Source organism: Loxodonta africana, chromosome 10 (genome assembly GCF_030014295.1).
Source record: "Loxodonta africana isolate mLoxAfr1 chromosome 10, mLoxAfr1.hap2, whole genome shotgun sequence".
Classification (NCBI taxonomy): Eukaryota; Metazoa; Chordata; class Mammalia; order Proboscidea; family Elephantidae; genus Loxodonta; species Loxodonta africana.
In genome coordinates, this window is record NC_087351.1 from 73,808,631 (window position 1) to 73,833,444 (window position 24,814).

General features: G+C 37.1%; 1 protein-coding gene across 9 annotated transcripts in view; it reads left to right on the top strand.

The window, feature by feature from the left end:
* SNAPC1 (small nuclear RNA activating complex polypeptide 1) overlaps positions 1 to 24,814 on the top strand; it is a 153,218-nt gene that overhangs the window by 25,581 nt on the left and 102,823 nt on the right. For 2 of the 9 annotated variants that reach the window (XM_064292565.1, XM_064292568.1), the window contains exons 9-10: positions 7,626 to 7,727; positions 12,812 to 12,856. In XM_064292565.1, coding sequence (XP_064148635.1) covers positions 7,626 to 7,727; positions 12,812 to 12,856 — 147 coding nt within the window. The other 7 variants (XR_002785315.2, XM_023546235.2, XM_064292564.1 and 4 more) reach the window with 7 other exon arrangements.

Genomic DNA, 24,814 nt, shown 5'->3' on the forward strand with positions numbered 1-24,814 from the left:
CTCAGCATACACATTGAGTAAGTATGGTGAAAGGATACAACCCTGACACATGCCTTTCCTGATTTTAAACCACCCAGTAGCCCTTTGTTCTGTTCAAATGACTGCCTCTTGGTCTAAATACAGGTTCCACATGAGCACAGTTATGTGTTCTGGAATTCCTGTTCTTCACAATGTTATCTATAATTTGTTACGATCCACACAGTCGAATGCCTTTGCATAGTCAGTAAAACACAGGTAAACATCTTTCTGGTATTCTCTGCTTTTAGCCAAGATCCATCTAATGTCAGCAATGATATCGCTGGTTCTACATCCTCTTCTGAATCTGGCATGAATTTCTGGCAGTTCCCTGTCCATGAATTGCTGCAACTGTTTTTGAATTAATCTTCAGCAAAATTTTACTTGCATGTGCTATTAATGATATTGTTTGATAATTTCCGCCTCCTGTTGGATCAACGTTCTTGGGAATGGGCAAAGATACGGATCTCTTCCAGTCAGTTAGCCAGGTAGCTGTCTTCAAAATTTCTTGGCATAGATGAGTGAGCACTTCCAGCGTTGTATCCATTTGTTGAAACATCTCAATTGTATTTCATCAATTCCTGGAGCCTTGTTTTTCGCCAATGCCTTCAGTGCAGCTTGGACTTCTTCCTTCAGTACCACCAGTTCTTGAACATATGCTACTTCCTGAAATGGTTGAATGTCGACAAGTTCTTTTTGGTACAGTAACTGTATTCCTTCCATTTTCTTTTGATGCTTCTTGCATCATTCAATATCATGCCCATAGAATCCTTCAGTATTGTAATTCGAGGTTTGAATTTTTCTTCAGTTCTTTCAGCTTGAGAAATGCTGAGCGTGTTCTTCCCTTTTGGTTTTCTAACTCCAGGTTTTTGCACATTTCATTATAATACTTTACCGTGTCTTCTTGAGCCACCCTTTGAGATCTCCTGTTCAGCTCTTATACTTCATCGTTTCTTCCATTCGCTTTAGCTACTCTGTGTTCGAGAGCAAGTTTCAGAGTCTCTTCTGACATCCATTTTGGTGTTTTCTTTCTTTCCTCTGTTTTTATGACCTTTTACTTTCTTCGTGTGTAATGTCCTTGATGTCATTCCATAACTCATCTGGTCTTTGTTCATTAGCGTTCATTGAGTCAAATCTGTTTTTGAGATGGCCTCTGAATTCAGGTGGAGTATACTCAAGGTCATACTTTTTTTCTCATGGACTTGTTTTAATTTTCTTCAGCTTCAGCTTGAACTTGCATATGAGCTATTGATGGTCTGTTCCGCCGTGGGCCCCTGGCCTTCATCTGACTGATGATATTGAGCTTTTCCATCGTCTCTTTGTACAGATGTAGTCGATTTGATTCCTATGTTTTCCATCTGGCGAGATCCACATAGACAGTCATCATTTATGTTGTTGAAAAAAAGGTACTTGCTAAATTCTGTAATGTGATCTCTGGCATCGTTTCTGTCACCAAGGCTGTATTTTCCAACGACGGATCCTTTTTTTTGTTTCCAACTTTTGCATTCCAGTCACCAGTAATCATCAATGCATCTTGATTGCAAGGTTGATCAATTTCAGACTGCTGAAGTTGGTAAAAGTCTTCAATTTCTTCATCTTTGTCTCTTGGAGACATATGGGTAATTGCATCCCTGACGGTGTTGCACTTCAGGGTAGATCTTGAAATGTTCTTTTTGTCAATGAATGCGAAAACTTTCCTCTTCAATTTGTGATTCCTGGCATAGTAGACCATAATTGTCTGATTCAGAACGGCCCATACTAGTCCATTTCAAGTCACTAATTTCTAGAATATCGATCTTTATGTGTTCTGTTTCATTTTTGATGACTTCCAATTTTCCGAGATTCATACTTCGTACATTCCACATTCAGATTATTAATGGATGTTTGCAGCTGTTTCTTCTTATTTTGAGTTGTGCTCCATCAGTAGATGAAGGTCCTAAAAGCTTTATTACCTCCACATCATTAATGTTGACTGTACTTTGAGTCTGGTGGATTCAAACTGGCAACCATTTGGTTTGCAGCTGAGAGCTCTTAACCACTGTACCTCCAAATAAAGATCCAAGTCTTTTTAATTAAAAGCTTATTTCCTTAAAGTGGAAAGGTATTTTTGATTCCATAGCCCTTTGAAGAGGATGAGCCTTATATTCCATAAAAGGCATTGGAAAACCATTTGCAGCACATATAATGTTAAAATGCTAAATTTTAGAAGAGCTCTTGTAAGTTATTAAGTTCACCAGTAGAAAAATGAGCTTAGGACATGAGCAGGCAATTCAGAAAGCAAAATTAAATAGTTACCAGGAATATGAAGGTATATTTAATAAATAATAATTGTTAACTAGTAAGTATTTAATTATTAAACATAAGTTAATCAATAATTAAATACAAGTTAAAAAAGATTTTGATACCATTTTTTTAGATCGGCAAAGATTAAAGATACTGAATACATATTGTCAAAATGTGAGAAGGTAAGATCTCTGAATTTAAGTTGGAATGTCAATTGGCACATCCTTTTCAGAGAGCAATTAGTAGTCATCAGTGAAAATTTTAAATGTATAAAACCTTTATCAATTTATTTATTTATTGTTATTGTACTTTAGATAAAGGTTTACAGAGTAAGTTAGCTTCTCATTAAACAATATGCATATTGTATTGTGACATTGGTTGCCAACTCCATGACGTGTCCACACTCTCCCCTTCTTGACCTTGAGTTCTCCATTACCAGCTTTCCCGTCCCCTACTGCCTTCTCATCCTTGCCCATGAGCTGGTATGCCCATTTAGTATCGTTTTGTTTTATGGGCCTGTCTTTTCTTTAGCTGAAGGGTGAACGTAAGGAGTGACTTCAGTACTGAATTAAAAGGGTGTCTGGGGGGCTGTCTCTTGGGGTTTTTCCAGTCTCTGTCAGACCAGTATGTCTGGTCTATTTTTGGGAGTTAGAATTTTGTTCTATGTTTTTCTGCAACTCTCTCTGGGATCCTCTGTTGTGATACCTGTCAGAGCAGTTGGTGGTGGTAGCTGGGCATCATCGAGTTATAACCTATATTGATTTAATTTCTAGGAATTTATTCTATGAAAATGATAAATACACGAGTACATTCATTGCAGGATTATTTGAAGTGGCAAAAACTTGTGAAACAACTCAAATGTATGACACCGAATGATTGGGTAAATAAAATTATAGTCAGTCCATACAAGGGAATAGTTTGCAGTTATTACAAAGAGAATGCTGTATATATGACATAAAAAGATGTCCATAGTGTACTGATACACTTTTTGTAGAAGAACATGATCCCATTTCTGTTAATAAAAGTGTGTGTATATGCAAGCACAGTATATATCATTGAAAAAAATGTGTAAGTATATTAACAGTGGTTAACTCTTAGGGGTGGGATCATGAGAAATTTTCACTTTCAAGTCCATAAATTTCTATAGTGTTTGAATTTTATATAACCATGTGTTGCTTTAGTAATCAGAAAAATCTGAAGTTTTTAAAAAATAAAATAAATACTACAATATCTCTGTTGTTAGTTGTTAGGTGCTGTTGAGTTGGTTCCAACTCATAGTGACCCTGTGTACCACAGAATGAAACACTGCCTGGTCCTGTGCCATCCTCACAATCACTGTCAAGTTTCAGCCCATTGTTGTAGCCACTGTGTCAGTCCATCTTGCTGAGGGTCTTCCTCTTTTTCGATGACCCTCTACTTTACCAACCATGATGCCCTTCTCCAGGGACTGACCCCCTCCGCCCCCATAACATGTATATGAGATATAATCTTGCCAGCCTTGCTTCTAAGAAGCATTCTGGTTACTTTTTCGAAGACAGATTTGTTTGTTCTTTTGGCAGTCCATGGTGTATTCAATATTCTTTGCCAACACCACAATTCTAAGGCATCGATTCTTCTTCGATCTTCCTTATTCATTGTCCAGCTTTCACATGCATGTGAGGCGATTGAAAACGCCATGGCTTGGATCAGGGGCACCTTAGTCTTCACGGCGACATCTTTGCTTTGCAACACTTGAAAGAGGTCTTTTGCAGCAGATTTGCCCAATGCAATGAGTCATTTGATTTCTTGACTGCTGCTTCCGTGGGTATTGATTGTGGATCTAAGTAAAATGAAATCCTTGACAACTTCAGTTCTTTCTCCCTTTATCATGATGTTGTTTATTGGTCCAGTTGTGAGGATTTTTGTTTTCTTTATGTTGGTGTGTATTCTATACTGAAGGCTGTGGTCTTTGATCTAAGACAAATAGACTAGCATGAAAAAAGGCAAGGTCTTTGGGAAGGACAGAACCAGGGGTCCATGTTGGCTGGAGTGTAAAGGATGTGTTATAGATAGTGCTAGAAAAATACGGGGATTGTATTGTGACTGGGCCTTAAATGTGCAATCAGGAGGTTTAGACTTAATTTTGTAGGCAGAGGGACTTTTGAGACTTTTGAGAAAGAAAGTAGCATGATCAAGTTTTCCTTGAAAAAAATTAATCTGGAAGTCATATGGTGGGTAGGTGGCAACAGACTCAAAGTAGGGACTAAGTAAAAGGCTGTTACAGTAGATCAGGTTTAGAAGTGATAACCACATGGCTAGGTAGTGTAGGAATTAAGGAAGCCGACTAATAGATCTGAGAGCCGTTGTATGCCTATAGGTAGCTGAATATGGAGGCTGACAAAGAGGGATGAGATGGGATGCTTTAGTGCTTAAGTAACTGGGAGAAATAAGGGTGACAGGATGAGAATAGTTACTGGCATATAAATAGGTGCTCAGTTAATTGATGGCATTAAAAACCAAAAACCAAACCCACTGCCGTCGAGTTAATTCCGACTCATAGTGACCCTATAGGACAGAGTAGAACTGCTCCATAGAGTTTCCAAGTAGCACCTGGCGGATTTGAACTGGTTAGCAGCCGTAGCACTTAACCACTACGCCACCAAGGTTTCCAATTGATTGTATTACGTTTGTATTATTTATGCTTCAGCTATACCTGTTCACCATTCCTAGAATATAACATGCGCATCGCTGGGATGACATCATTAATAGTAATGATGATATAGTGGTGAAGATGATGGCAACTTTTATTTATGTGACACTTATATGTTATATAATGGGATCGCCATGAGTGGGGAGTGACTCAGTGGCAACCATTTTTGTTTTTTTTTTTTTTTACTGTGTGCCACTTTTTTTTTCACGTGTCTAAGGTCACCTAGCTGATAAACAGCAGAACTCCTACTTGAACAAGAGTGTGGCTGAATCCAAACCTGAGTTTTTAACTGGTACACTGTGCTGCCTCTCAGGTAATTGGAAATGTAGATCTGGAGCTCAAATTAGACATGCACTTAAGTGAGTTTATTCTTAATCGACTTCTAGTTGCATGTCTAGCAGTCATTTGTTTTGAGGATGAGCAATGGTCTGTTACTGATAATTGCATCCCACATGACCAGCATTGTGCACAGTAAAACCAGGTGTATTACACCCCTGGGGATTAGTTTCGTGGATAACCGAGGTTAATGATTTAAATGTTAAAACTTAAAAAAAATTTAATTATTATGGTTGATATTCTAAAATATATTCTTTGTAGGTTTTTTGCTTTCTGCAATGTGCATTTATTATTTTTATAATTAGGAAAATACTAAAATAAATTATATTTCATGCACTCCCATTTTCTCCAGCAATGTACCCTGAAGATAATTTGATTTTCTCTTGATGATTCAGGGTTATCATGAGCATATTATTTTAATGGGTTTTATGATAATATCAGATATCTCAAGCGGTGGGGAGGCAGTTTATCTTTATAATAAATGGCTTTATGCTGGAGTACTTTGACAGTTATTATGTCTTTTTAAATAAAATAGCTTTCCTGTCTCATTTGCTATTCGTAGTTGTCTTCTTTCTGTCCTCAGTATACAGACTTGTAGCAATTTTATGTCCTTTTGTTGCTTCAAACCTGTAGGAAACTGATTGGCCATTCGTTTCAGCTTTATGTACAGTAAATGCAATTAGGTTCTGGATAAAAGCTTAAGCGCACCTGCGACCAAAGTTCATGAGCTTTTTTAACGTGCGGACTTAGATAAAAGTCCTGAAGTTTTACGCTTTTACGTCTTTGCTCCTTCCTGCATTCTGCATGGCTGAGACATTGTTTTCGGTTTTAAGAGCTGTTGAAGAACATTGTTTTTTATTCTTTTAAATTAATTTAATATAGAAATAAATCCCTAAAATATAGTTAATCATCATGAAGCTTTGTTTCTCAAACGGCAGTTTTTAACTCGGAAATCTTTCAGTTGACATTGTTGGTTAGATTCTATTAGATTGTAATTACGGGTTTAAAAAATCATTAATAATTGATGTGGATGGACGTGGCTAGAAGACCGTGAAGAAAAGCGTTAGTAATTTTGGGTAGACGGCACTAATTATAATTTTGTGAACAACTAAAAAAAGATTATAGATTTAAAGTCTAAAAAACGACATGATTAGGTATATATAGAGATTTCTTAAAAGATTGTCATCTTAAAGATCTATAAAATATCATCATTGTATTTAATGCTTAGGATTTACAGGTAAAGGCCAAATACTGTTTTAATGACTTAGCAGGAAATTGGCAGTATTGAATTGTTTAAATTGTGTTTAAAATGGAAGCCTATTGCTATAGTTTACTCAGCTCCATCTTTGTGTACTCTGTTCATCCCATTAAGATCCCAGTGTATCCATGTTCAGAGCAGAAAGCTTGAATTCATTTGCATTTAATTTGCTGCCTCCTATGCTGACAGGGACTTATTAACACATCTGCTCTATGAAATATTGTGTTAATAGCTGAAAATAGTTGAAACCATATGCCAGGCACTTTTCCAGTTGTGCTGGGGTACATCAAGTCAACAAACCAAAATCTACCCTTGTGGGACTTATATTCTAGTAGGAAGAAATACTTAAAGAAACAAATAGCGTATCAGGTGGTAAAAGTTTTGTGGAGAAGAATAAAGCAGCATAAAGAATAGAAAGAGACTGAAAGTAGGGTTGCTATTGGGACATGGAAGTTGTGTGCTAAATAGGATCTGATATCACAGTGGTATTTGGTAAATTTGGTTAGTATATCTCTTCAGGCAACAGGAGATTCATACAGAAAATCTCCAGTGTTTTTGAAAATGGGAAATCAGTGGCAAATTATGACTAGAGAAATGCATCTTGTAGAACATACCTGGTGACAAGAAGGTATGCATTCAAAAACAAGACTATTAACTTTGAATTATATTTGTGATTAATTACTTCAATAAGAATTAACAAACATTGTTCCCTGATATCTGCAGATGTAACCCCTTTGATGTGTGGTAGAGATTGAATAAGGTATTGATGTTTGGCTAATTTTGTTTCTTCCCTTTTATCCTTTCTCTTGAGTGGGAGAATTAGAGACTAAAATTTTCAAAGCATAGATACAAATATATTAATACTTTTTAAAAAAGATAATATTCTAAAATGCGTATTCCTGTTTGCCATTACAGTTTTAGTGTTTAGCATAAATATCTGATTTTTATGTTATAGTAATAATGACATTTTTTATTTGTGTGAGTGTTTTCCCAAAGGTTAATATTCTTCATTTTCATGTTAAATCATTATCTAAATATTTCTAGGTGACATGCAGAATGGAAATAAAGAAGCTAAATCTTTAAGCCTGAGTATGCCTGTAATTACAGAAGAGGAGGAAGAGCAGGATGAAACTTTTAGTAAAACAGGTACAGATGAAATTTTGTCAAACTACTGAAGAAAACATGGTTTAGATCCTTTGAAGAGTGTAACAGTTGGCTGTGTGTTTTTGTGGTGCTTCATATTTGGCACACTGGAGAATTTTAGTATCAATCAGAGCATTAATTGTAACGCTTAAAAGTGAATGGTAATACAATAAATGAATGGGTGTGGAGGCAGGGTGGAGGTGAGAGATGAAGGATAGGGTAATATTGTTGTCAGTAAATGAATATTCCTATTCATGGGAATGTCTGTAATATATTCCCATCAAATGACAAGGTTTACAAAATATATATTTCTGGATATAATATTAAAAATAAGACTTTATTATAAAAAATACTTATTTCAAATTTTAATAAATGTAAAATTTTCACCTATGAAATGATATTTGTAACTAAATAGTGGCATGTTGAACAACAGGAATTAGTTATACTTTTTAATGTTTTGGTTTTAATAATTTGTAGTAGTTAGTAAACAACAGTTTATTATCTGCTATAATAATTATAGTACTGCAGAGAATAAGTTATATTTAGCAGAGTAGGCTTAATGATGGGTAATCTGTCAGTAATAATGAATGTAATATGTATTAATAATGCCTGAGTGTTCTTTTCATTTTGGTTTTTATTCATTCAACAAGCATTTATTGAGTGCCTACTGTGTATTAAACATTTAATGAGGTACATTCGATATTTTTTAATATATCTTCACCTCCCACCCCAAAACAATTGCTTACTCCCCACCCCCACCTTCCCAATATACCTATTTTAGTTACGTGAGTATTCAGCATTTACAGAACACTATTGACATGGGTCTCTCAGTTTGTCATAGTGTAGTAGCCTGCATGTTGTTGTGATGCTGGAAGCTATGCCACTGATATTTCAAATACCAGCTGGGTCACCCATGGTGGACAGGTTTCAGCTGAGCTTTCAGACTAAGGCAGACTAGGAAGAAGGACCTGGCAAAAATTAAAGTTTACTCCTGAAAAAATTAGTGAGTGAAAACCTTATGAATAGCAGTGGAACATTGTCTTATATAGTGCTGGAAGATGAACCCCTCAGGTTGGAAGGCACTCAAAATATGACTGGAGAAGAGCTACCTCCTCAAAGTAAAATCAACCTTAATGATGTAAATGGAGTCAAGTTTTTGGGACCTTCATTTGCTGAGGTGGCATGATTCAAAAAAAAAAAAAAAAAAAAAAAAACTGCAAACATCCATTAATAATAGGAACATGGAATGTATGAAGTATGAGTATAGGAAGATTGGAAATTGTCAAAAATGAAATGGAACTCATAAACATCAATAACCTAGGCATTAGTGAGCTGGAATGGACTAGTATGGGCCATTCTGAGTTGGACAATCATATGGTCTACTATGCTAGCAATGACAAATTTAAGAGGAGTGGCATTTCATTCTTTGTCAAAAAGAACATTTCAAGATCTATCCTGAAGTGTAATGCTGTCTGTGATAGAATAATATCCATACATTTACAAGGAAAACCAGTTAATACGACTATTATTCAAATTTACGTACCAACCACTAAGGCCACAGATAAAGAAATTGAAGATTTTTACTAACTTCTGCAGTCTGAATTGATTGAACATGCCATCAGGATGCACTGATAATTACTGGTGATTGGAATGTGAAAGTTGGAGACAAAGAAGGATTGGTAATTGGAAAATATGGCCTTGGTGATAGAAACAATGCTGGAGATTGCATGATAGAATTTTGGAAGACCAGCTACTTTTCATTCCAAGTATCTTTTTCATCAACATAAAGGCGACTATACACATGGACCTCACCAGATGGAATACACAGGAATCAAATTGATGACATCTGTGGAAAGAGATGATGGAAAAGCTCAATATCATCAGTCAGAGCAAGGCCAGAGGCTGACTGTGGAGCACACCATCAGTTGCTCATTGCAAGTTCAAGTTGAAGCTGAAGAAAATTACAACAAGCCCACGAGAGCCAAAGTATGACCTTGAGTATATTCCACCTGAATTTAGAGACCATCTGAAGAATAGATTTGACTTATTAAACACTGATGACTGAAGACCAGACAAGTTGTGGAATGACATCAAGGACATCATACATGAAGGAAGCAAGAGGTCATTAAAAGGACAGGAAGAAAGAAAAGACCAAAATGAATGTCATAAGAGACTCTGAAATTTGAACATAGGGTAGCTAAGGTGAAAGGGAGAAATGGTGAAGTAAAAGAGCTGATTTCAAAGGGCAGCTCAGGAAGACAAAGTAAAGTATTATAATGACATGTGCAAAGACCTGGAGTTAGAAGACCAAAAGGGAAGAACACATTCGGGATTTCTCAAGCTGAAAAAACTGAAGAGAAGTTTCAAACCTCGAATTGCAATATTGAAGGATTCTATAGGAAAAATATTAAATGACACAGGAAGCATCAAAAAAAGATGGAAGGAATACACAGAGTCACTATACCAAAAAGAACCGGCCGACATTCAGCCATTTCAGGAAGTAGCATATGATCAAGAACCAGTGGTACTGAAGGAAGAAGTCCAAGGTACCCTGAAGGTGTCGGTGAAAAAGAAGGCTCCAGGAATTGATGGAATACCAATTGAGATGTTTTAGGAAATGGATGTGCTCACTTGTATATGCCAAGAAATTTGGAAGAGAGCTGCCTGGCCAACCTGCTGGAAGAGATCCGTATTTGTGCCCATTTCAAAGAAAGGTAATCCAGCAGGTTACGGAAATTTTTGAGCAATGTCATTAATATCACAAGTAAAATTTTCCTGAAGATAATTCAAAAGTGGTTGCAACGACAGGGAACTTCCAGAAATTCAAGCCAATTTAGAAGAGGATGTGGAGCCAAGGATATCATGCTGATGTCAGATGGATCTTGGCTGAAAGCAGAGAATACCAGAAAGATGTTTACCTGTGTTTTATTGACTATGCAAAGGCATTCGACTGTGTGGATCATAACAAATAATGGATAACATTGTGAAGAATGGGAATTCAGAACACTTAATTGTGCTCTTGAGGAACTTGTACATAGACTGAGAGGCATCATTCAAACAACAGCATGGTTTAAAATCAGGAAAAGTGTGCATCAGATTTGTATCCTTCACCATACTTACGCAGTCTGTATACTGAACAAATAATCCGAGAAGCTGGACTATATGAAGAAGAATGCTGCATCAAGATTGGAGGAAGACTCATTAACAACCTGCAATATGCAGATGACACCTTGCTGAAAGTGAAGAGGACTTCAGACACTTATTGATGAAGATGAAAGACTGCGGCCTTGAGTATGGATTATACCTTAACATAAACAAAATAAAAATCCTCACAACTGGACCAATAAGCAACCATCATAATAAACGGAGAAAAGACTGAAGTTGTCAAGGATTTCATTTTACTTGGATACACAATCAATGCCCCCGGAAGCAGCAATCAAATGACAACAGTACAATGGGCGAATCTGCTGCAAAGACTACTTAAAAGTGTTAAAAAAAGATGTCACTTTAAGGAATGAGTTGCGCCAGACCCAAGCCATGGTTTTCTTTTTTTAATTATATCCATGGTGTTTTTAATTCCCTCATATGCATGTTAAAGCTGGACAATGAATAAGGAAGACCAAAGAAGAATTGATGCCTTTGAATTACGGTGTTGACAATGAATATTGAATATACCATGGACTGCCAGAAGAATGTACAAATCTGTTTTGGAAGAAGTACCATCTGCTCATTAGAAACGATGGTGAGACTTCATCTCGTATACTTTGGACATGTTATCAGGAGGGATCAGTCCCTGGAGAAAGACATCATGCTTGGTAAAGTCGAGGGTCAGTGAAAAAGAGGAAGACCCTCAATGAGATGGATTGACACGGTGGCTGCAACGATGGGCTGAAGCATAACAGCAATTGTGAGGGTGGTGCAGGAACCGGCGGTGTTTCATTCTGTTGTACCTAGGGTTGCTATGAGTCAGAACGAACTCAATAACACCTAACAACAACCTTGACAACAGGACAATGTAATATAAAATGATTCGTCCTTTTATCTGCATATTTTCTTTTCATAGAGGCAATACTTTTTTTTTTTTGCTTTTTTAATTCATTTATTTAGTCTTCCTGTGTATTTATCACCAGTTTATCCCCAAACTTGCTCAGTTGTGTAAATCTCCTCTCAGTACTCAAGCACATTAGCTATGCTATCAGTTTCATCTTCTTAAAGAAGTCTCTCCCAGAGCTCTGACCTGCTTTAATCTGGACAGTTTGTTCTCTTTGTCTCCTACATTCTCTATCCTGGTCGCTGCTTTCTCAAGGAATCTGTGTTCTTTTTCCTCTTAATTTTTTCTTTTATCTCTTTGTTTTTGCTACCATTCCTTTTTCGGTTTTTCATTGGTGGAGAGTCTTTCTCTTCTGCACATCTTTCATAAATTTCATGTCTTTGTCTCTTTATTGTTTAATTTTTTCATGTTTAATAACTTTTAGATTCACAGCTGTTTCTAGATGGACGCTTATTTGAGTGTTGGTTATGGAAGTTGCTGTGGTAGCTTGAAAAATGTATGGTACTAGTGTTTTGGATTATGTTTTCAGACTAAATTGAAATTAAATTGAAATCTTAGCCATTTACTTTCTCTCTCCTAGCAGTGGCCTACAAAAAACCCGGTGCCGTCGAGTCGATTCCGACTCATAGCTATCCTGTAGGACAGAGTAGAACCGCCCCATAGAGTTTCCAAGGAGCACCTGGCGGATTTGAACTGCCGACCCTTTGGTTCACAGCCATAGCACTTAACCACTAATTTTATATCTGGCACACTGGGCACATGGTAATTATGGAGAGGACTTGCCATATGAAACAACTTCAAAGCAGCTTATTAAGTTGGATTTAGGATGAAGATGCACACTGGAAAGTTTTAAACTTTAATCTCACTTTGAAGGAAAAATGCATGTGTATAATCATGTTTAAGACTTTTATGGAATCTTTGTTGTGAGGGCATCCTTACTATGTTATACCAGTTAAACATCTGTATAGCTTAAGTGTATATTGTCATTTAAATCCTATTTTTGGACCTGATAGACTTCTAAATTTTATGTCTTTAGAGTTTCCTGCACCTAAGAGGAAAGGACTGCTGAACAAAGAACCTGGTATATAAAGTTTTTAATTTTGAGCTTTCTGCCAAAAGATGTATATTTGATATATTGAATGGGAAGACTGCCAGTATTAAAAATAATTCTTTTTGGAAACTCTAGGTTATTTCTTTGAAATGGAAATATCTTAAGACAGTTTTAGAATAAAAGTACAAAAAAATTAGTGTAAGAATTTACTCTGAAATTTAATTTTAACCTTTTCTTTTACAAACCCTGCATAAATTGAGATAAAATTTAGATTTGGACTATAATAGAAAAAGCCCTGTTAATTGAAGACTGTTATTATTTTCTGTAACTTTTTGGAGTATTATACACCTATTCCTCACTTACCAATTACCTTGTTATTCGACATTTCACGTTTACCATAACTTGGAAAAAATTCTCTGGCGGCATCTCCAATGGTCTGAGCCCCATTGCTGTCTCTGGGCTACCTTGAACGATATACTGGAGGCCCCAGCAATGGCTAGGCCGCATGGGGATGGTGGCCGAGTGGCCATGGGACACCTCCTATTCATCTGAAGCATCTTGGTCCAGCCACAGAGGACTCAGGGCGATGGGATGATGCGAGGTCTCAGGCTGGTAGGCAAGGGTCTGAAGGTACTGGGGAAGTCGGTGGGGGGAGATGGAATAGGGTGCCGCCCAAGGCTGTAGGGCTAGGGTGGACAGAGGACATCATCAGGGTCTCTGCCCAGGGTGGAGGCGGAGGGCAGAGGACAAGCAGGGTCCCTGCCCAGGGCGGGAAGTAGCTGATGTGGAATGAGTGGGGTCCCCACTGAGGGTGGAAGTGAGAGGTGGTGGGCAGCAGGTAACCTTTGACCACCATCACTACCCGCCCAACTCCTGCTGGCTCCACAGTGGTGGGGAAGGCATTGTGGGAAAGGGGGTGCCTGATGGGTGTTGAATGACTGGGGGACATCAACGCCAAAGGTGGGGCATGGCCCGACTCTTCCATAATGTTGATTTTGCATAACAACTTGGACTTTGGAACTTAATCATGTTGATAAGGGAGGAATGGGTGATTGTCTTAATACAATTTTGGTAATACTATTCCATTTTACTTAAAATCTTTTTACTTGAAATATTGTTATTACATGTAAGTAGCTAATCCATAATTTGGTGATGGATTTGTTCATGATGTATATTTACTATTTTGGATATTGTATGGTCAAGTGCAACAAAGCTTTTACCTTATTTGCTTTATTTATATATTAAACATACATGATAAATTATTTGGTAACTTAGAAGTTCATAACCCATTTTTTGTTTCTGTAATCAATCGGATATTCTTTAGTGCTTGTTTTAAAACTCCTTTTGGTCTAACATATGTGTATGTGAAATGGAATATGTGTATATGTGGCTATGTGTATGTATGTATGTGTACATACGCACGCATATATGATTAAACAATACATTCTTTAAGTACAATATTTGAATGTCAATTATTTCTAATAAAATATTTTAGAGTGGTAGTATAAATTCCAAAATGTGTTTATAGAATAGAATATTTGGTACTCAGAAAAAAATTCTGTAGCTTCATGAATATGGCTTTCTGTTTCTTATGCCAGATATTTAAATTAGAGTGATTGAGTTGTGTTGTCTGAATTGCTGCCAATAGTATACCATGTCCATATCATGTGGTTGGCTCAACCTGTCATAAAAAGACCCACACAGTTCATTATTCCAAGTCTTGTTTTCTAGCACTGTATTATTCAAGGATTTAAATGATTTAAAATCTCAAGTCTACAAATGTCCTGTGAGTGAAAATGTGTGAGACCTATATATATGATCCTTTAAAATCAGTATAGAAATGCTAATCAGAATCAACTCTCATTTATTAGAATCCATACTGTCAAATTAGGTACGGAAAGCAATTATTTCTTCCCCTTGACTAGCTTTGAATGTTTTTGCTAATAGGCAAGGCAGTTTTCACAATGTGGATGCTGGGCGGAACTTCTGGGATTTCAGTACTCTTAGATTGAAACATTAGAGATGTGGACTCCTAATTGGTCATTTGTATTCCAGGTTATTTTCTAGAATTTGTCTGATCATTAGAATTTACAACATTTTAGAGCTAACAGTGAATTGCCCTGTATTTTTTCACAACAGTACTTATGAAGTCATTTCACTTGTAAAATGAAGAAATTTTACCTCAGGATGGTAAATGACACGCCCAAGTTCAAAAGTTAGTAAGTTGTGCATCTAGGATACAAATCCAGGGCTCTGGTTTATAATTCCAGTGGCTTTCTACATAAGGCAGCAGATTTAGAAATCCAGAGGGATGCTTTCGACTGTAAGCCGTAACACTCCACTTCAAAATGGCTTAAGCAATAAGGACAGTTTATTTTAAAACCAGTTATTCCCAATGCACAATGGCTCTGGGTTGTGTAGTCCATCAGTTCTATACTGGCTTCATATACCCAAGTTTGGGTTTTTACTTACTTCAACTTTGCCATCCTTAGTATGTTGGCCTGTTGTCTGGTGGGTGTCATATGAAGATTTGGCAACATCCACTGGAAAAGTACTGTCTTTTCTATGCCTCTTTCTAAGTGCAAAGGAATCTTTCTCGGATAGCATCTTCCATATCTACCAATAGCAGACATCCTTTAGCAGCTATGTTTGTTACTGGCAAGAGGAATGCAGATTACTTAGACCAATCAAGATTTATCTCTAGAATTGTGGCTAGGATAGAGATGAACACCTGAAAAGTGGGACTGTAGCATGGAAGAAGGGAAGGATAGCTGCTGGGTAGGTAACCAGCACTGTTTGCCACAGGAGTTAGTGTTCTTCTAGGCCAAAAGTTGCATTCGCTGTTCATAAGTAAGTTATATTTTATTATTATTGTATAGAGACTTTTTTTTTTTTTTTAACTCTAACACATGTGGTGGCCATGTATCTGAATTGACTTAATGGCAACAGATTTATTATTATTACTTTCTTTTGTAAATTGTACTTTAGATGAAGGCTTACAGAACAAACTAGTTTCCCATGGAACAGTTAGTACATATATTGTTTTATGACAATGGTTAACAACCCCACGACATGTCAACGCTCTCCCTTCCCATCCTTGGGTTCCCTATTACCAGCTTTCTGGTTCCCTCCTGCCTTCTAGTCCTTGCCCCTGGGCTGGTGTGCCCCTTTTAGTCTCGTTTTATTTTATGGGCCTGTCCAATCTTTGGCTGAAGGGTGAACCTCAGGGGTGACTTCTTTACTGAGCTGAAAGGGTGTCCGGTGGCCATACTCAACAGGGTAAAAACTCACTTCTTACTTGTTTAAAATCTTAATTTGTTTTCTTATTACAAAAGTAGTGCTTATTAATTTTAAGAAAAGGTCAGACTATAGTGATAACTGAAATAATCTTCAATTTTCTATGCATGTATAATTCATCCATCTACTACCTTTTTAGAGAAATGGAAGAATAGCATACTGCTACTTTGCAACTTTGGTTTTGCTCTTAATATATTTCGGGCATCTCTCCATATTCATTAATTTTAGTCACTGCATTTATTTAACCAATGCTCTGTTGTAGAACCTTAAGTTCTGTGTCAGGGGTTCCCAAGACCACCCCCAAGGTTAAGTGATTCACTAGAGGGACTCAAGGACTCAGCATGTAGTTGTACTCACAGCTAAGATTTATTACAGCATAAGGATACAAAGCAAAACCAGCAAAAGGAAAAAGGCACGTGGGTAAAGTCTGGAGGAAATCAGGCATGAAATTCCGAGAGTCCTCTCCCAGTGGAGTCACATAGGACATGCTTACTTCCTCTAGCAACAATTTGTGACAAGATGTGTGAAGTGTCATCTAATAGGGAAGCTCATTAGATACTCAGTGCCCATGTTTTTTATTGGAGGCTGGTCATGTGGGCACCCTTTGCCTTGCATGTACCAAAATTCCAGATGCCCAGAAGGAAAGCAGGTGTTCAGCGTAAATCCTGTTGTTTGTACAAACAGTTCAGGCATAGTGAGCCACTCATCATTTAGGAAAAGCTTAAATATCAGTGTGGGGAACTGTTTATCAGCCAAGTTCCCAGTCGCTAGCCAGGGATCAAGTTAAGCAAGGGTTTCTAAGGCTAGCAGTCCCAGGCCTGCTATGTTATCCCTTTTCTGCACAGATTAATTTCTCACAATTTCAAGTAATACTGCATTGTATATATCTTGGCTCACTTGTGTTGGTATTTCTGTTGGGAATACTACAGATGAACTTTCTTGGTCAGTGTGTTCATATAAATTTTTGTTAATTATTGCTATACTGAGCTCCAAAAAAACTGCCAATTATGCTTCCACTAACAGTATTTGTGAGACTCCTTCTCTACCTCCCCATTACACAGAATCTTATCAGTCTTAGTATTTGTTGTCAGTTGAATACAGTCTGAATCTTAACTCAGCAAATATAAAAAGATAAATAAAAATAACAACATCGTATTAAGTAGATGAGAGTTATTATTTGATACATCCGTGGCAGAATACAGTGCTTTAGCTGATAGTGCGTTTTTCATTAACATGTTTTGAAGATAGGGTATGAATCACTTGATAGATTTGAATTAAACGTGAGATTGAAGCATATGAACAGTGGTCAAATAGGAAATGTTTGTGTTTAACAGTGGTTTTTCAGAGTAAAAAATGTGATATCCAAATACCAGTTTCCTATTAAGCTATTTGTATTCTCAACTTGATCATAATAAAATAACTGTACTAAGTCATAAATATATGATTTTAATATTAAATATTTACTGAAGTTTTTTGAGAGTGTACATAAACCTAAGCTATATTTTAAAACTATACCACTTTTAGAAATCTTAATCTATGAAAGTGTTGTTTAGAGTACAGAATTGGAATTATAGTAGTTTTAATGTTATACACCAGGTTTACATGTGGTATCTTAAAAAAAAAAAAAGAATAAAAGCAGCAGAACCGTAAAGAAAATGCAACTTGTATGAATATCTTAGGATGAGAATTTTTTACTATAATTTTCTTAGGAAAACTACTCTGGAAATGTGCAGTTCTCTGTGGGGAATCATAGTGTGTTTTCTTTTGTGATACTATTATGGTCTTATGTTATTATAAGTACACCTTAAGGTTCCATCTGGGTTATAACCCCTTTCTCTTCGTGTCTCAGGTTCCTTAACTGAGTGGATATATTCAATGAGGGGAAACATTACCAACCTCTTCAATACCCAGTTAAAGCGCTTATTCCCTAGAACAGAAACAGTTGTACCATCTGCAAGGTATTTTCTACTGCCAGAGGAGAGATACTTAACCAACTTTTGGGCAAAGACTTTGTCTTATGCTGGGATTTTCTAGAACAGTGATATAATAGGGAAATGCATTAAAAGCTTTATGGAAATGATTTGAGTGCTTATGTTTCTCTGGCCTAGAAACTAGAGAGGCAGAAATTTGTATCTTAGTTCTACCATTGACTCATTGTATATCCTTAAAAAATTCCTTTTCTTTCAGTTAAATCCTTTTCTTAGCTGTAAATTCAAGATAATAATACAGAATTATTTTACTGACTTGTCAGAAAATACTAGGAACTTTATAGTGCTTTGAAAATACAAAGATATGAATGCTCATCTTCAAGATAATTGCAGCTAGAAAGTATAAGCTTATAAAAAGTGCTTGAATGCCAAGGAAACCAAGGTGATTATTAGTGTCTAATGTGGGAACTTAGGTAATTTTCTTAAGTCATGATAATTGAAAGCCTGTGTGTTTTACACAGATCCTCAGACTGATATCAGGCCATGTTCTCATGGTTCTACGGACAATTTAAAGAATATCTGCTTTCCTTTTGTCAACTTGAATCAGGTACAATATATAACCTTTTCCCAATAACCTGTATTGGTTAGAACAAAACGATTCACACATTTATAGAGACAGAAAATATATTTAATTGAGGGATTTTAAAAAATGAACTGAAATTACTTTCATCACTCTGACGCAAAGAGCCTAGGAAAATAAGCATAATTATTAATTCTTCCCAACTTACCCTTGGTTTTTGAATTAGATTACAGTTGGAAGAATGCTTGCTTTTTAAATGGCATTGAGAAGACTCTGTGGGTGCTTAACTATTCACATGTTCACTTATCTTTTGAATAATATGTAGTAATTTTAAGTGCACATTGTTCTTGTTCCCTGTATTAAAGTAAATGCCAAAGCCTAAAGCCCCAGGCTGCATAACCCCTTCTTATCTGGTATTTTTTATGTCTGAATTATTTGATTTAATGTGCTGTATACTGCAGGTCGGAAATCCTGGTGGTGTAGTGCTTAAGGGTTCGGCTGCTAACCAAAAGGTCAGCAATTCAAATCTACCAGGCGCTCCTTGGAAACCCTATGGGGCAGTTCTACTCTTTCCTATAGGGTTGCTACCAGTCGGAATCGACTCAATGGCAATGGGCTTTTTTTTTTTTTTGGTTTATATTGCAGGTCTGGATTTTTTTTTTTTCTTAACAAATTTAGACAGGCTCCTTTAGGTCTCCCTTAAATGGGGTGTCTGATTGTAAGAATACAGAGGAGAGTGATTACCTCAGCAGCAGCATAGCTTCTTGGAGAGCTGGAGAAATGGCTCCTTGTCGTGTAGTAAGCACCAGCAGCTGGAGGACCCAGCTGCATCCTCACTGTAGAAGTGGCTGTCCAGTCCTACTATGCTGTGTAGTTATAATATGCATACCCTTACTCAGGTGTTCTGCAGCTTCTCTCTGCCCACTTCTTCCTCTGCTACTTCTACTCTGCTGTCCCTAAAAAAGGATCTGATTGACTCTATTAGTTATAATCCAAAATAGTGCCCACCAATTGGACAGAGATTTTTCTACTGTGTCATTCTAGCACTGGACTCCCTTATATTTAACCAAAAGATGGCTGTCCTTAAGGCAAAAGTACAAAAAAAAAAAAGCAAAATTATAAAAAGAATGAATAATAGTCTTATATTTATCCATATAGAAACTTTTTCCAGTACTCTTAATTCCTTCCTGCAAGTCTATGCTTCCATTTGGAATAATTTTCTTTCAGTGTGAAGAATTTCTTTAATAATTCTACTTTGCTAAAGACAAATTTCTAAGCTTTTGTCTGAAAATCTTTATTTCACCTTTATTTGCTGGATTCAAAATTCTAATTTGGCAGTTCAGACCCACCCAGTGACACCATGAAAGAAAGACCAGGTGATTGCTTCCTTAAAGATTACAGCCAAGAAAACTTTATGGAGCAGTTCTACTCTGTAACACATGGCGTCGCCATGAGTTGGAATCTACTTGACGATGATGGGTTTGGTTTTTTGGTTTCAGCACTTTAAAGATTGTTCCACTGTCTTTGGCCACTTTTGTTTCTGGTATATAATGTGCCCACTTTCTCTGGCTGCTTTTAAGATTTTTTCTTTATTTTTGGTTTTTAGCATCTTGCCATGATATGCTTAGTGTGGTTTATTTTTCCACACTGGTCTGATGCTCTTCTCTTCCTAGGACTACAATTACATGTATGTTGACTGCTTGACACAGTATCACAGGTGATCGAGGCTCCCCACGTGCAGCCTGCACCCCCCACGCCCGATCTTTTTTTTCTCTGTGCTTCATTTGGGATGATTACTTTTGACTTCTAATTCGTGAATTTTTTCTGTTGTATCCTATCTGCTGTTAATCCCATCCAGTAGCTTTGATTTTAGATGTATTATTTTTCAGTTCGAGGATTTCACTGTAGTTCTTTTTCATGGCTTTCGTATCTCCACTGAAATCCTCCATTTTTCATTCATTATGTCCATTTTTTGCTATAGACTCTTTAATATTCAGCTAGCTATCTTGAAGTCTATGCTATTTCCGACATTGGGCACATCAGTGTATCTGTTTCTATTGACGGATTTTTTTTTTCTCTAGAATGTGGGTCACATTTTCCTGTTTTCTTTCCTTGTCTAGTAATTTTTTGTTGTATGATGATACATTGTAGAGACTGAAATCCATTATCTCTCTTTGAGAAGTGTTGAGTTTTGCTCTAGCAAACAGTTAAATTACTGACCGAGCATTTTGAATTTAAGAGATTTAATTATAGATTTTGTTAGGGTGTATCTATTTTGGTTTTGTCCTTAGTCCTAGAAAAAATACTTTAGTCCTGATGTGTGTTCTTTACTTCTAAGGTGTGGCCTCTGAGGTTTTAGTGGAAAGCCTAAAGTGTTTGCCACATCACTCTGTCCTGTGAGAATTCGAACTTTGAGCTCAGTCTCTCCTTAGTGGGCAGCTGCTGAAATACCTGCTCAGCCCTTGCAGATATCCAGCTTTTTTATCCCTGGAATCATTAGAGGTTTGCCCTGCTTGCAGCCAAAGGTCTGAGTGGATTTTATATTCAGATTTTGGGGTTTCCCTCCCTATGATTGCTCCTGCCAGGGATTTCACATCTTAATTTCTAACTGCTCTGACAGCCATTCTCCAGCCTGTGACTCCTCTAATAAGTAAAATTATGGCTTTATGCTGAGTCATAACTGCCTTAAGTCATGGATTGGGGAGTGTACTTAGAGGTAAAGCTGTGTAACATGAATCTCTCCTTCTTTCAAGGGTTGAATCTCCTGTAGTTTCGGTCATGGAAAGTAATTACATGATAAACATATTGCTGTTGAGTCGATTCTGAGTCATAGAGACCCTGTAAGACAGATTAGAACTGCCCCATAGGGTTCCCAGGGCTATAATCTGTACTGAAGGAGACTGTCACATCTTTCTTCTGCAGAGCAGCTGGTGAGTTCGAACCACCAACCTTTTGGCCCACAGCTGAATGCTTAATCACTGCACCACCAGGGCTCCTTAATTACATGATAGGCTCTTACCCAGAAGTTACTGACTCCTCTCTGGAGTGTCCTGTGTTACCAAAACTCTACTTAGTGCTCTTTGGGAATATATTTACTTACTTAGGTCACCCAAATGCTATGTGATCATAATTTAGTGTCATACTAACCTAATGGCTTGAAAGAAGCTGGTGTACTTCTGAAAATAGGTTAAAAATCTCTGCTTTTTCAAGGAGGCTAATCCTCCCAAAATTCTAAGCAACTACAGAATAATAAAGTTATGCCATTAATTTTCCTTTGATTACAAGCTACAAGGTCTAAATATTAGGCTCATTACAGATTATGCTATAAGAGGAAAATATTTTTATGTGCATCAGTCTTCTTTCCCGAAAAGCACTTTCATATGAGATTTTAAAAGGCTTATTTAAGATAAATTAAAAAAATGAAATCCTTCATACAGTTACTTTACCTGGAGGCTGATTTCAAATACCTTATTACTAAAGTACTTAGTTAAGTGGGCTATTAGCTTCAGTTAACTATTTCTAGAGAAGTCAACACCCACAGGATTTGTTACACCTGAACTTATTATGGTGCATATGATTTTAAGGAAACCCTGGTGGCGTAGTGGTTAAGTGCTACAGCTGCTAACCAAAGTATCGGCAGTTCGAATTTACCAGGTGCTCCTTAGAAACTCTATGGGCAGTTCTACTCTGTCCCATAGGGTCGCTATGAGTCAGAATCGACTCGACGGCACTGGGTTTGGTTTTGGTTTGGTATATGATTTTAAATGAAATGAATTTTATTCAAATCTAACACGTTCTTAACTCTTCTGCCTTTGTGGAATGTTTTAAATAGTTGATTTCTCTCTTAATCACTTTTTTAAAAATTTAGTTAAGTCACTTAGTTTTCTCCTTCTTACAGAATAATTGGTACATTGCCTATAGAAGGGAGCAGTCTGAGTGCAGCCTGGCACCTTTCCTCGTGACCCACAAATGAACCTGTACTTAGGACCAGATGTGTCGGCCTGATTTCTTGGATGGGTTGTGGGGTGTCTCGACTCAGAACACATCCCATAATAGATGGTGGTCTCTCGGCACATCCCTCCCCTTTTTCCTTGAGTGTATGGTAATATTCCCAGGAACTGCTAAGCGTGTGTATTATCTGTCATCTGGCCATCCCCACTACTATATCTGTTCCCACTGGGGAGGGAATGGGATCTTTTGTCTGTACCACAAGAGGGGTGCATGTAGACCATCTCTTGTGGAATGGAATTGGCAACAGAATGAGACCTGCTGGCCATGGAGGACCAACACCCACTATTGAAGCTGACCTTGCTCTGTCTTTTCTCTGTGTGAGTGAAGCGTTGTTCCATCCAGTGTGAGTTATGTCTTTCTTGGTGACCCCGACACCTGCCAACCATGGAGTGAGTTGACATCCTAGGGCTGCTGCTCCCGGTGTCGGGCATTATTATGCTCTTTGCTATCTTCCATATGGTAGGACTCCTTCCATGGAGATAACAGACGTCACTTACTCAACATTGCCTCTTTTACTAACTTTACAGACTTGGTCAACTGAAGGTATTCTCTCTATAAACTTCAACTAGTTGCCAATAAAATTTTCTTAGCAGAAATTTTCTGTATTGCATTTAAAAACAAAATAACCTGTCCTTTATTTAGAGACCATGTATCTGGAAAATCGTTTTGTTTGTAATTAAAGATGATCCAGCCAAAGAAAAGATACAGCTTGTCTTCTTTATGTTACCACAGATGCCTAACAAAATACTGGATTACCAGTAAAGTTGCTTGTATGCATGATGAATCAGTAATAACTCTCTTAGCTTTCTTTCTGAAAACCCCTTATATTTACAAATACAATTCATCCACAGAACTACACTTCACAGAATTCAGGCAATATCTCTTTACAAAGTTTCTGGATGTCTATAATTTGGACCTATTGCTTTAGGGAAGAAAATAAAAAAACTGGAATAACTCCTCAGGGCTGGAAAGTCAGAAGACCCTTTGTCAATTGGTGGAGTTCCACACCTTTTCTGATACGAATTTTTATTCATATGAGTATCTCTAGAAGTTTGTACATTCTGTGACCACACAGAATAAAATAAGGCAGGAGTGGGCTTCCAGGCAGGCCTTTTTAGGCCTGGCATTTATGGTGCCAACAGGGACTAAGTTGCTCCATCCACTGTTTTTAATTCCTTTTTTTTTTTTTAAACTTCTAAGAGATTTACTTATTATTTCTATTTACCTCGATGTTTTTTATATTGTTCCTTGATCAGTTTTGTGAATTCATCTTTTATTTCTTTAAATATTTTAAATGTAGTTATTTAACATTCTATATTTGATCATTTCAGTATCTGAAATTCATTAAGTCAATCCACTATTTGTTGTTTCTGCCAACTTTCATTTATGGTAGTTCATTTTCTTGTGCGCTTGGTAGTTTTTATTTGGAGTTCATGTTTTCTTAAACCAAACACAGGGAATCCTGTGGGCCTAATCTGAGACGCTTCCATTCACAGAGGATTTATGTTTGCCCTGCTGTGAGCCGGGAACACAACTGTCTGGCTCCTGTAAAGTCCTTTTAGTCCTTGGAGTTTCAGGTTAGGCTCAAAGTTTGGTCTCTGAATCCTAAGAGTTGATCAGGTCAACTGTATTTACTGATCTCTGCTCTGTTTGCTTACAACTTACTGCCTCTTGCTCTGGTTTCAGGTCCTTGTTTTCCTTTTCCCCTTAGAGATTTTCCTTCCTTTCTCTAAGCCAAGGATGCACCAAAAATTATTTTTGTAGTAATTTATCAAGAAAGAATGAATGGGCCCTTCAGAACTATCTGCTCTGTGATACTGCAGAAGTGGACGTCCCAGTAGATGTTTATCATCGTTTTATAGAAGAGGAAACAAAGGCACAGAGCTGGTAAGTAGTGAGGCCGTAATTTGAACCCAGGTATTTTGGCTCCAGAGCCTACACTTTTAACCATGACACACGTGAGTCTAAATCTCAAAGTAGAGTTAGTTCTGAAGATGTAAAAATACTGCAAAGAATTGTTGAGACCATGAGAAGTGATAGAATTACCATGGGAGTGTATAGGTTGGAACAGTGTAGTCAGAATGGAGCAACAAATATAAGGCAAATCTGAAGGGGAAGAGACTTGATAACTGTAAGAAATGTAGGAGGAAATTTAGGAAAATGAAGAGTCAC